Here is a 14,308-nt window from a genome sequence, read left to right as displayed (position 1 = left end):
CTTAGCCCGGTTCCAGGGCATAGAGAATAGGCTCTCACTCCTAGTTAGGGCCAGTCTGTTCATATTAGCAGCAGGGCTTCCTGCAACCCAGCCTGGGTCCCTCTCCTAGGGAGTCCTCAGGCTACAGGAATATTCCCCACAGTCAGGGGAGTATTCCTCAAGTCACTCAGGCCACCGGGGTCCCTGGTGGTCTATACTCAGAGTTCTACTGTCACACCAAACACTCACATTATACTGGTGTCCAGAGATTAGACATACCCGGATTATTGGTGATACTGCAGATCATCCATAATCTGCTGTATATCTGCATTGCGGGTGATTCTGCAGATCACCAGTAATCAGATTCTCTCTGCGTGTTGACACCCATCGTTACAGATTTGGATTTGGAGAGAGAGAGAGAGAGAGAGAGAGAGAGAGAGAGAGAGAGAGAGAGAGAGAGAGAGAGAGAGAGAGATTGATTGATTTAGCTTCTAAAACGGATAAGAAGCCTTGAACATTTCCGGTTTTCAATTCAGATATCCGAATTCAGTTTGGGTAGAAAAATGTCAAATTCGGATATCTGATCTGGATGTGAATTAGTTCCAGATAGTGAAAAGTGGTATCTGAGCATCCCTGCTCCCTTAGTAAGGGAGCTCTTCAATCACTCTGATTAATTTAGTTGCCCTTCTTTGTACTCGTTCCAGAAGATCAATGCCCTTTCTATACTGTGGTGCTCAAAACTGTATTCCATACTCCAGATGTGGCCTCACAAGTGATGTATACAGAGGGAGTAGTATACTAGCATCTCGAGATTTTCTCTGTTTATGCATCCTGTTTAAAGAATTGTATTTGCTTTAGCTACCGCTGCTTGGCATTGTATACGATTACCTAACTTGTTATCAACCAAAATTCCTAAGTAATTCTCCAAGTCTAATGTTCCCAGCTGTATGCCATTTATTTTATAGGATGATCTACCGTTGGTACGTCCAAGGTGCATGACTTTACATTTATCAACAATGTGAATACGGACGGATCTATTATTTTACACGTTTGATCTGATTTCCGAATGATTTTTGTCCAAATTCAGATTGGACATGTTAAAAATAATCAATTTGGCAGTAAATCTGGCAGAAAATCTAATTGTGTGCACCAGGCATTAAAGGACAACTGTAGGGAGGCGGAAATATTTTTTTCCCTTTTGTGCAATACCAGTTGCCTGGCTGTCCTGCTGATCCTCTGTCTCTAATACTTTTAGCCATAGACCCTGAAAAGGCATGCAGCATATCAGTTTTCGACATTTAATGTCGGAACTAACAAGATTAGCTGCATGCTTGTTTCTGGTGTTATTCAGACAGTCTTGCATTCAAAGACATTAGCAGGGCTGCCAGGAAACTGGTATTGCTTAAGGAGGAATAAATATGTCAGCCTCCTTATACCTCTCCCTACAGTTGTCATTTAAGGCCTTTTTCAACAGGCAGCTGAACTGCGTGTTCAGTAAAAAGTTACCAAGCAGCAGCGAGCAGTTGCCAGGCAGCAGCAAACAGTTGTCTTTACTGCATATCAAATGCTTGTGGAAAAGGGCTGTTAGTCTGACAGGTCGGCATAGAACATAACAGAAACATACAATATGAATGCTTGTATATCAAGAATTTACTGAGCTTGGATTCCTAACGCTCAGGTTAAATGGGAGCAGCTAGGGGATAACAAGTCCATCTAGCCTTAGGCTACATACACACTTGAGATAAAAGTCTTTGGAAAAGGCAAGATCACAGACCAATTTTACCACATTACATGTAGTATGAGAGCCATACTCTACACAGTCTAGTCTATTGAGCTGAACTCCCCATCAGATAAAAATCTTTACAAGATGCTGCACACAAAGATGCTGTACACATTCAACAGATCTCTATCTGCAAAAAATCTGTTATTGCAAAAGATCATTTCTTGCAAAATGCATTCATAGTCTATGATATCTGCAGATCCTCATACACACCTTGTTTAACCACTTGCCGACCGCCCCCAGCCGATGGGCGGCGGCAAATACTGGGCCCAAACGACCACAATACGTCCATCGGCGGGGGCGGCTGCGGGAGTGGCTATGCGGCGATCGCGTCATTCGTGACGCGATCAGCCGCCGGGGACTGGCTCCGCCCACCGCTCGTAGTAACCCGCCGGCCGTTCGGAAGCGCCGGCGGGTTACTAGCACCCGGATCGCCGCATTTACATTGTATAATAGGCTTTGTAATGTATACAAAGCCTATTATACTGGCTGCCTCCTGCCCTGGTGGTCCCAGTGTCCGAGGGACCACCAGGGCAGGCTGCAGCCACCCTAGTCTGCACCCAAGCACACTGATTTCCCCCCCCCCTGCCCCCTGATCGCCCACAGCACCCCTCAGACCCCCCCCTGCCCACCCCCCAGACCACTGTTTGCACCCAGTCACCCCCCTAATCACCCATCAATCACTCCCTGTCACTATCTGTCAACGCTATTTTTTTTTTATCCCCCCCCCTGCCCACTGCCCCCTCCTGATCACTCCCCACCCCTCAGATTCTCCCCAGCCCCCCCCCAGACCCCCCCCCCGTGTACTGTATGCATCTATCCCCCCTGATCACCTGTCAATCACCCGTCAATCACCCGTCAATCACCCCCTGTCACTGCTACCCATCAATCAGCCCCTAACCTGCCCCTTGCGGGCAATCTGATCACCCACCCACACCAATAGATCGCCCGCAGATCCGACATCAGATCACCTCCCAAATCCATTGTTTACATCTATTCTCTCCTCTAAACACCCACTAATTACCCATCAATCACCTATCAATCACCCCCTGTCACTGTTACCCATCAGATTAGACCCTAATCTACCCCTTGCGGGCACCCAATCACCCGCCCACACGCTCAGATTGCCCTCAGACCCCCCTTTATCAATTCGCCAGTGCAATATTTACATCTGTTATTCCCTGTAATAACCCACTGATCACCTGTCAATCACCTATCAATCACCCCCTGTCACTGCCACCCATCAATCACCCCCTGTCACTGCCACCCATCAATCAGCCCCTAACCTGCCCCTTGCGGGCAATCTGATCACCCACCCACACCAATAGATCGCCCGCAGATCCGACATCAGATCACTTCCCAAGTGCAGTGTTTACATCTCTTCTCTCCTCTAAACACCCACTAATTACCCATCAATCACCCCCTATCACCACCTGTCACTGTTACCCATCAGATTAGACCCTAATCTGCCCCTTGCGGGCACCCAATCACCCGCCCACACCTCAGAACGTCCTCAGACCCCAGCCCTGATCACCTCGCTAGTGCATTGCTTGCATCTATTTCCCCCCTCTAATCACACCTTGAGACACCCATCAATCACCTCCTGTCACCCCCTAGCACACCTACCCATCAGATCAGGCCCTAATTTGCCCCGTGTGGGCTCCTGATCACTCGGCCAAACCCTCAGGTCCCCCTCAGACCCCCTTCCGATCACCTCCCCAGTGCATTGATTGCATCTATTTTCCCCTCTAACCGCCCCCTGAGACACCCATCAATCACCTCCTGTCACCCCCCTAGCACTCCTATCCATCAGATCAGGCCCAAAACATCCTGTCATCTAAGAGGCCACCCTGCTTATGACCGGTTCCACAAAATTTGCCCCCTCATAGACCACCTGTCATCAAAATTTGCAGATGCTTATACCCCTGATCAGTCATTTTGAGAAATTTGGTTTCCAGACTACTCACAGTTTTGGGCCCGTAAAATGCCAGGGCAGTATAGGAACCCCACAAGTGACCTCATTTTAGAAAGAAGACACCCCAAGGTATTCTGTTAGGTGTATGATGAGTTCATAGAAGATTTTATTTTTTGTCAAAAGTTAGCGGAAATTAGATTTTTATTGTTTTTTTCACAAAGTGTCATTTTTCACTAACTTGTGACAAAAAATAAAATCTTCTATGAACTCACCATACCCCTAACGGAATACCTTGGGGTGTCTTCTTTCTAAAATGGGGTCACTTGTGGGGTTCCTATACTGCCCTGGCATTTTAGGGGCCCTAAACCGTGAGGAGTAGTCTAGAAAACAAATGCCTCAAAATGACCTGTGAATAGGACGTTGGGCCCCTTAGCGCACCTAGGTTGCAAAAAAGTGTCACACACGTACTCAGAAGAAGTAGTATATTGTGTTTTGGGGTGTATTTTTACACATACCCATGCTGGGTGGGAGAAATATCTCTGTAAAAGGACAATTGTGTGTAAAAAAAATCAAACAATTGTCATTTACAGAGATATTTCTCCCACCCAGCATGGGTATGTGTAAAAATACACCCCAAAACACATTATACTACTTCTCCTGAGTACGGCGGTACCACATGTGTGGCACTTTTTTGCACCCTAAGTGCGCTAAGAGGCCCAAAGTCCAATGAGTACCTTTAGGATTTCACAGGTCATTTTGCGACATTTGGTTTCAAGACTACTCCTCACGGTTTAGGGCCCCTAAAATGCCAGGGCAGTATAGGAACCCCACAAATGACCCCATTTTAGAAAGAAGACACCCCAAGGTATTCCGTTAGGAGTATGGTGAGTTCATAGAAGATTTTATTTTTTGTCACAAGTTAGCGGAAAATGACACTTTGTGAAAAAAAACAATTAAAATCAATTTCCGCTAACTTGTGACAAAAAAAAAAAAATCTTCTATGAACTCACCATCCTCCTAACGGAATACCTTGGGGTGTCTTCTTTCTAAAATGGGGTAATTTGTGGGGTTCCTATACTGTCCTGGCATTTTAGGGGCCCTAAACCGTGAGGAGTAGTCTTGAAACCAAATGTCGCAAAATGACCTGTGAAATCCTAAAGGTACTCATTGAACTTTGGGCCCCTTAGCGCAGTTAGGGTGCAAAAAAGTGCCACACATGTGGTATCGCCGTACTCAGGAGAAGTAGTATAATGTGTTTTGGGGTGTATTTTTCCACATACCCATGCTGAGTGGGAGAAATATCTCTATAAATAGACAATTGTGTGTAAAAAAAATAAAACAATTGTCATTTACGGAGATATTTCTCCCACCCAGCATGGGTATGTGTAAAAATACACCCCAAAACACATTATACTACTTCTCCTGAGTACGGCAATACCACATGTGTGGCACTTTTTTGCAGCCTAACTGCGCTAAGGGGCCAAAAGTCCAATGAGCATCTTTAGGCTTTACAGGGGTGCTTACAATTAGGCACCCCCCAAAATGCCAGGACAGTGAACACACCCCACAAATGACCCCATTTTGGAAAGTAGACACTTCAAGGTATTCAGAGAGGAGCATAGTGAGTCCGTGGCAGATTTCATTTTTTTTTTGTCGCAAGTTAGAAGAAATGGAAACTTTTTTTTTTCTTTTTTTTGTCAGAAAGTGTCATTTTCCGCTAACTTGTGACAAAAAATAAAATCTTCTATGAACTCACCATGCCTCTCACTAAATACTTTGGGATGTCTTCTTTCCAAAATGGGGTCATTTGGGGGGTATTTGTACTATCCTGGAATTTTAGCCCCTCATGAAACCTGACAGGTGCGCAGAAAAGTCAGAGATGCTTGAAAATGGGAAAATTCACTTTTGGCACCATAGTTTGTAAACGCTATAACTTTTACCCAATCCAATAAATATACACTGAATGGTTTTTTTTTTATCAAAGACATGTAGCAGAATAACTTTCGCGCTCAAATGTATAGGAAATTTTACTTTATTTGAAAAATGTCAGCACAGCAAGTTAAAAAAGTCATTTTTTTGCCAAAATTCATGTATTTTTTGATGAATATAATAAAAACTAAAACTCGCAGCAGCAATCAAATAGCAGCAAAAGAAAGCTGTATTAGTGACAAGAAAAGGAGGTAAAATTCCTTTAGGTGGTAGGTTGTATGACCGAGCAATAAACCGTGAAAGCTGCAGTGGTCTGAATGGAGAAAAAGGCTCTGGTCCTTAAGGGGCGAAAAGACTGTGGTCCTGAAGTGGTTAACAGACATTCATCTGCATATCTGGCAATCATCTGAAGATCCGTCCTGGTGGATCTGATCTGCAGATGAATGTCTGTTAAACAAGGTGTGTAGGAGTATCTGCAGATATCATAGACTATGAATGTATTTTGCAAGAAGGGATCTTTTTCAGGAACTGATCTTTTGCAGATACTGATCTGTTGAATGTGTACAGCATGTTTGTGTCCAGCATCTTGCAAAGATTTTTATCTGATGGGGAGTTCAGCTCAATAGACTAGACTGTGTAGAGTATGGCTCTCATACCACATGGAATGGGGTAAAATTGGTCTGTGACCTTGCCTTTTCCAAAGACTTATCTCAAGTGTGTATGTAGCCTTAGACATCACCCCTTGGTGACACAATGAATAACTTGCTATGTCTAATGACGGGAGAGGGCCACCTGTTGATGGTCGGCGGAAGTCCACCCCAGTCCATAGGAATACAGCCACCAGCAGGTTAAACATGGTAATATTCCTGACAGTCCATAGAGATACTGCCACCAGCAAGTTAAACATGTTAATGTTCCTGACGATAAGGTAATATTCTATGTCAGAAATGCAGTAATGAGTCATGACAAAGGTGTGGTACAAAGCCTTTCGGCTAAACATTATTTGTGATAAGGACATCAAGAATTATTGCTGCAAAACAACATTCATGCTGTAAAACTATATTCATAATATATTTTCACATTGTTGTTCCAGCTCGCTTTGATCCCAAGAAAGCTGGAGACATATCCACTTTGTTCGATGCTGGAGGCATTGTAGGTAAGACCTTTTCTAAGGGTGACACTTCAGCTAATAATGTTGTGTTGTAGGTTGCCTTATATGTTGTTAAGTTGTTGGGCATCCTTTGGATTATTTGATCGTCTGGAGAAGAAGAGAAAATCAATTTTTCTTTAAAGTAAAAGCCATAACGTGACTTTACAAAAAAAAAAACAACTATATATATGTAAGGCTTGGTGGTGTATTCTCCACAGTCAGCATGCAACGCAGGAGCTGACGTGAAGGAGGTACACACACTAGCACAAGGAAACAGGCTATCCCTAGTATAGTGGAGGGGAGGACTGACTCCAATAGGAGATTGTGGCGCACAGAGCCAGTGCAGATCCGACAGCCACAAACAATACTTTCGCTATAACGTCTCAGCGCAAAGTAGCGCTGAGCGCATAAACCAGAACTGAGGAGATCAGGACAGGTAGACAGAATGAACGCTTGCTAGCTAGCCGCTACTTAGTGACAGCAAGCGTCCAAAACAAGACAGACTGGAATGAGGCAGCCAATGCGATTGCAGCGATGGCGTGCCTCACAAAGACAGGACAGGATAGTCAGGAAAATAGCAGGATCAAGATAGATGAACGTAACACAGATAAATATACAATAGTATGATATCCTAGCGTATTACAATTACAGCTATCAATGAAACTATTTGTAACGTCTGACTAACATATGTATATATCGGCAATGAACCGATATATGACATAAGCAGGAACACTGACTTAGGACTGGAACGATACAGGGAACAGGACTCAGAAGGATTCGCTATCTCTTCGCAGAGATGAACGCAATCCACAAACAGTAACAGGACAGGATTCAGAAGGATTCGTTATCTCCTTGCAGAGATGAACGCAATCCACAAACAGGACCAGGAGCAGGATACTAGCTCAGCACGGGTGCTCACGATACGCGCAAACTACCAAAACGTGCTGGAAGGCTGACTAACTGAACACAGGAAATAAACAGTTCGTGTACGTATATATCAGCGACACTGATGTATCAACGTAACACGAATACAAGGAAAATAATAAACGTGCTGGTATGCATATATATTGGCAATGAACCAATATATGATGCAAAGACCAGCAAAGTATCTTTAGAACAAGAAACACGATCAGGGGCTGAAGCGACAGCAAGACAGGCTTAAACTGAAGCTATGAAAACCCGAGGAGTCCTGCAGGAAGCAGATCTTTATACTGAGGTCATCCAATGGGAGCAGACATGCAGATTCCCACACAGGTGAATGATAATCAGTCACAAGCTGACAGCAGGGAAAGGCAGACAAAGCTATGCAGCTTGCATGGAAAGAGATCAGAACTGCCTGAGCTGCAGCACTACTATTTCCAGCAATTGCTGCAGCAGCGATCATGACAGTACCCCCGCCCTTAAAAGCGGATTCCAGATGCTTTTCAAAACTGAAATTCCCAACAAAACAGTCTGACTGATAATTCATGATGACCGGGACAGCCCGGCAAGACCAAATTCCAGAATCAGTCCCCACAAGACTGGACCCATCAGAACCAGAACCTACAGAACCATGCTCATCAGTACTACAAGCCCCAGTGTGACACCCATCAGAACCATGATTTCCAGAAGAAAGCCCTCCGAAACTCCCTGAGCGATACCCACCGCCTTCCAGGAACCGTTCAAAAACGCCAAAGCCTTTGCAATGCCCACCGGGACTGTCTTTACCAACACAAAACCCACTGTTGAACCAGTCCAAGGCACCAGGACAAGTTTTCTCAGAGACCTCCCAGAACACCTTGAAGCTCCAAAGAGATCCCCATAGGTCAGAACGCCCCTTAGGCTCACATGGAGAACTATCAAGAACCCCTATGGAACCTAGGGCAATTCCCGAGTCAGGGCCACAAGGACAAACATCAAGATCAGGGCTTTCAGGGACCAGAACCATCTCTGGGCATGCAGGCAGACTGGCAACATCAGAACATGTTCCCACTAAGGAAGCATCAGAGCACGCTAACACCTTAGACACACTTGGGCATTCTGGCACACAAAGAACATCTGGGCACACTGGCACAAGAGAAACCTCTGGGCATGTCAAGGAACTGTGAGCCTCAGGGTCAGCCAAGACAGGACCAAAACCAGGACTGGCCAAAAAAAAATCATCATGACTAGACTTCGCAACTACTGGACTTTTACACGAGAATACAGGATCAGACTTAGATGTCGCTGATTCCAGCAAAGTCAGTAACAAATCAGATTCAGGGGCACTAACAAGACAGGACAAATCTTCTGATGTATGCACTGAACCAGATAGGGACTCCACAACTACCTCTGGACTGGACAGAGACTCATCTAATACACTGGATTGGAGCTCATGAGGTGCTGCAGAACAAGTCAGTATTGCAGCAGCCCCCACTGGACTAGGCAAAACTGAGGAATTCCCTGGACAGGAAGGGGACTCTGGAACCTCTGCCACAGCGGCCAGAGAACCAGAATCTTTCAGGATACCTGGCTGGGTTTCAGGAACACTCATCAGACCGGACTGAAATTCTGAGATTTCTATTATTTTGACCAGAGAATCAGAATTATCCATGTTACAGGGCAAGACTTCTGAAACATTTAGAGGACAGGGCTGGAGTTCCTCGGCTGTTACAACACTGGAGAGGGACTCAACAACATTGGTTAAATCAGACTGTGTACAGGGCAAGGTATCTAACACACTTGCTGACGAGGACAATATTTCAATGGCTTCTGCTTCGCTGGGCAGAAATTCATCAAGTTTTATTAGAGCAGACTGTAATTCCAAAACAGCTGCTAAACAAGTGAATATTACTGCAACACCAACTGAGGTAAGCAGTGCCTCAGACTCCTCTGCTAGAGGGTTTGGAGTATCCAAAGTACTGGGTGAAGCATAAGACTCTGCGACCACAGCTTCACTGGACAGGATCACTGGACAGTCCATATTGCAGGGCAAAACCATGGAAGCACCTGCTGGACAGCACAATGACTCTGTGACCTGAGTTTCATTGGAGAGATCTACTGCACAATTCATGGTACAGGGCAAATTTACTGGAACATTTTCTGAACACGGTAATAATTCTGCGATTTCGGATTCACACAGCAGACGCTCTGAGCTATTCACGAAACTAGAGTGAGGTGTAGAAACAGGAAGATCAAAACACAATGTTTGCGCATCTGAATCACCATTCAATTGTAAAATTCAGATGCTGGGGTTCTGAGGTTTCTGGACAGGATTGCTGGGACTCGGAAACTGATGTAGTGCATCTATTAGCATCTGCTGGATCAGACAGGAGTTGAACTTTATTAACACAGGTAATTTCTGCAGAAGTGTTTGCAGAGACAGGCAAGATTTTTCTGGTGTCTGTTTCACTGAACAAAGACTCATGAGTACTGGCTAGGCTGGACTCAGAAGTCAGCAGGACCTCTGGATTCTCTGCTGAGAAATTAGTGCAGGGCAAAGTTAAGAAAGTATCAGTGGCTTCTGTTTTACTGGGAAGTAACACTGAGTTATCCATGGTACAGGGTGGAGTTACAGGAACATTCACAAGACATGGCAGGGACTCAGTAACTGGAGAAGTGGGACAGTCTCCAATTGACAGTGTGTCTTCCCTGGTATCAACTGATTGAATCGCATAAAAATCGTCCAAAATCATTTTCCACACATCGATCAATGGAGCCACAAAGTCATACACACACACACCAGTTTTTATTAGGTTATAGGCAGACTTAATGCATGCATTCAATACTAATTCACTTTTTGCACTGTAAAATTGACAAAATGAACTTGAATCATTCTTCCATTCATTGACCAGAGCTTCCATCTCTCCTTTCTCAAATGGAGGATTCCAAGCATACTTTACAGGCAGATCACAGTTTGCAGATATGATTGTGGCAGGGACATATATTGGGTTAATTAGCAGGTGATTGGCAGATTCCTTTTTCTTAAGAATCTCCAATACCTGTAGCAAGTGTTGAACTGTAGTGTATGCAAACTTTCCTTGCTTCACAAATAAGTTGATTTGTTCAATACTCTGTAATATCTCCTCATAATCATACTCAGATAATTCTTTTAAACAAAAATCTTTATTTTCCCTAGCCAGTGATGAAAGTTCATTAGTAGTTTCATAAGTCCATTTAACTCCCCTGAAAGACAATTGCATTTCATTATCTGTTAATGGCAGAATCTCATTATAGGTCTCAGTCGCTAAGGATAACGACTCTGCAAATCGGACACGTTTCTTAGAACGTTTGCGTTTTGCCTTAGACCCTGCTGTTTTTGGTGATTTATTCAAGGCTGCAGGAAAATTATCAGGAACACTTTCTGCTTGCTGATCATTTTTGCAAACAATTGAAGGAGCAGCTGATTGGCCTGCTGCCAGGAGTTCATTTAGAGGAAAAGGCAATGGATCTATGCGCAACCAGTTATGGATCACAAACGCTAGAAATTCCAGCGGTCTCTCATTCAAATCGGAATGATTGAGAACATCACATACCCACTGAAGCAATTGCCCTTTAAATAAAATATAAACTAGCTGGAGTGCCCAGGTTGAAACAGGAGTCGCTTGGAGATCGGGATTGGCCAGGAACCTGGCACATTCAGAGAAAAACTCATTTTCTGTTTCAGAGTTAAGATCTTCAAATTTCTTAAAGGAACCATAATTAACAGTGTCATACTTTCTGGGAATCCCCCCCCCACAATGGGGATTGGTAATGGGGTTTTCATAATGTAAGGCTTGATGGTGTATTCTCCACAGTCAGCATGCAACGCAGGAGCTGACGTGAAGGAGGTACACACACTAGCACAAGGAAACAGGCTATCCCTAGTATAGTGGAGGGGAGGACTGACTCCAATAGGAGATTGTGGCGCACAGAGCCAGTGCAGATCCGACAGCCACAAACAATACTTTCGCTATAACGTCTCAGCGCAAAGTAGCGCTGAGCGCATAAACCAGAACTGAGGAGATCAGGACAGGTAGACAGAATGAACGCTTGCTAGCTAGCCGCTACTTAGTGACAGCAAGCGTCCAAAACAAGACAGACTGGAATGAGGCAGCCAATGCGATTGCAGCGATGGCGTGCCTCACAAAGACAGGACAGGATAGTCAGGAAAATAGCAGGATCAAGATAGATGAACGTAACACAGATAAATATACAATAGTATGATATCCTAGCGTATTACAATTACAGCTATCAATGAAACTATTTGTAACGTCTGACTAACATATGTATATATCGGCAATGAACCGATATATGACATAAGCAGGAACACTGACTTAGGACTGGAACGATACAGGGAACAGGACTCAGAAGGATTCGCTATCTCTTCGCAGAGATGAACGCAATCCACAAACAGTAACAGGACAGGATTCAGAAGGATTCGTTATCTCCTCGCAGAGATGAACGCAATCCACAAACAGGACCAGGAGCAGGATACTAGCTCAGCACGGGTGCTCACGATACGCGCAAACTACCAAAACGTGCTGGAAGGCTGACTAACTGAACACAGGAAATAAACAGTTCGTGTACGTATATATCAGCGACACTGATGTATCAACTTAACACGAATACAAGGAAAATAATAAACGTGCTGGTATGCATATATATTGGCAATGAACCAATATATGATGCAAAGACCAGCAAAGTATCTTTAGAACAAGAAACACGATCGGGGGCTGAAGCGTCAGCAAGACAGGCTTAAACTGAAGCTATGAAAACCCGAGGAGTCCTGCAGGAAGCAGATCTTTATACTGAGGTCATCCAATGGGAGCAGACATGCAGATTCCCACACAGGTGAATGATAATCAGTCACAAGCTGACAGCAGGGAAAGGCAGACAAAGCTATGCAGCTTGCATGGAAAGAGATCAGAACTGCCTGAGCTGCAGCACTACTATTTCCAGCAATTGCTGCAGTAAGGGATTAGTAGGTAGCGGGGTGCTGAGCTCCCTGGGATGAACTTGAAACAGGCACAGCAAGCTCCAATGGTGTTCAACAGCAAACGTGGTGTTTATTTACAGCTTTATACACTATTTACAGGCAAGTAGTAAAAATTGCCAAACCAAACAGCTAATGAAATCCTGCCACTCATGCTGCTAGTCTAAACACAGGTAACTTCCCTGTCTAAACTACTGTGAAGAGCCTAACACTCCCCACAATATTATAACTTTCAGTCCAAACAAAGTATTTTTCCAGATTACCTTGCCTTCAGCAAGCTCTCCTGACCTATCTAGGTCCTTCCCAGGCAAAGAGCAACTCCAAACTGACAGCCTGCAGCCTATCAAGGTTTTTTTTTCCCCTTCTTCTTCTTCTTCTTCTCTCTGCAGGAGATCCAGCCCTGCTCAAAAGCTGGCCTGAATCAAGGGAACAGGGATGCAAATGACCTGAACCTGGGTGAGACATAAATCCCATCCTGGACTTTTCCACCCAAATCCTCCCGATATCTGTCACATACCTCCCCCCCCCCCTTGTTTCAACCCTGGGGTTGGAACACAAGTGGCCCAGAAAGAGTGAATACGGGAAAGTGCATCTACATTGGACATTTTTGACCCCGGTCGATGTTTTACTGTAAAACAGTAATCTTGAAGTGTAAGAAACCAACGATTCACTATTCTATTGGTTTCTTTCTTTTGAGCCATCCACTTGAGAGGCTGTAACGATTGCGGAATTATTTCCGTGGTCAGCGCACAAGATGCGCGCTGACACTGCGGAAATCCTCCACAAGCGTGTACTTTGATAGAACCCAGCTTGGGTGCAATGCACCTGTAGAGGGCAATTCCCACCGGCAGATGGAGCTGTGGAGTGCAGATGAACACAGCCCCTGCACGGCCACAGATGTCAGATGGGAATTGTACGAGTTGAAGCAATGTAGGGCAAGATAGCCTTTAAAGAGACACTGAAGCGAAAAAAAATATATGATATAATGAATTGGTTGTGTACTATGAATAATTACTAGAAGATTAGCAGCAAAGAAAATATTCTCATATTTTTATTTTCAGGTATATAGTGTGTTTTCTAACATTGCATCATTCTCTAATATGTGCAGATTACACAACACTCTGCATTCAAAATGATTCTTTCAGAGCAGTCCGTGAACTAATGACCTCTCCTCTGGCAGATGAAAAGAAAACTGTTCACTTACAGTTGAGATAATAAAAGTCAGAAGACAGCCCTCTCCACTACTTTGAAAGTCGTAGAGATTAATGGCTTTTTTGCATAGAGATAACAACTGGAGTTTCTTAACTCTTCCTGTACTGGAAACAATTACACTGATGTATCTGATCTTAATCATAATATCATAATTTTTTTTTCGCTTCAGTGCCTCTTTAAAGGGAACCTAAACTGAGAAGGATATGAAAGTTTCCTTTTAAAATAATACCAGTTGCCTGACCCTCCTGCTGATCCTGTGTCTCTCATACTTTTACCCACAGCCCCTCAACAAGCATTCAGATTATGTGCTCTGACTGAAGTCAGACTGGATTAGCTGCATGCTTGTTTCAGGTCTGTGATTCAGCCTCTACTATACAAACATCAGCAGGACTGCCAGGCAACTGGTATTGT

General features: G+C 44.3%; 1 protein-coding gene across 3 annotated transcripts in view; it reads left to right on the top strand.

Annotated features, from left to right (window-relative positions):
* SLC37A2 (solute carrier family 37 member 2) overlaps positions 1 to 14,308 on the top strand; it is a 1,087,044-nt gene that overhangs the window by 603,526 nt on the left and 469,210 nt on the right. For all 3 annotated transcript variants that reach the window (XM_068240256.1, XM_068240255.1, XM_068240254.1), the window contains exon 11: positions 6,697 to 6,759. In XM_068240256.1, coding sequence (XP_068096357.1) covers positions 6,697 to 6,759 — 63 coding nt within the window. The remainder of the gene's footprint in view (positions 1 to 6,696; positions 6,760 to 14,308) is intronic.

The sequence above is a fragment of the Hyperolius riggenbachi genome, chromosome 6, assembly GCF_040937935.1.
Source record: "Hyperolius riggenbachi isolate aHypRig1 chromosome 6, aHypRig1.pri, whole genome shotgun sequence".
NCBI classification, from domain to species: domain Eukaryota; kingdom Metazoa; phylum Chordata; class Amphibia; order Anura; family Hyperoliidae; genus Hyperolius; species Hyperolius riggenbachi.
The sequence above is the reverse complement of the archived record's forward strand: the minus strand, read 5'-3'. Positions and strand labels throughout refer to the sequence as shown.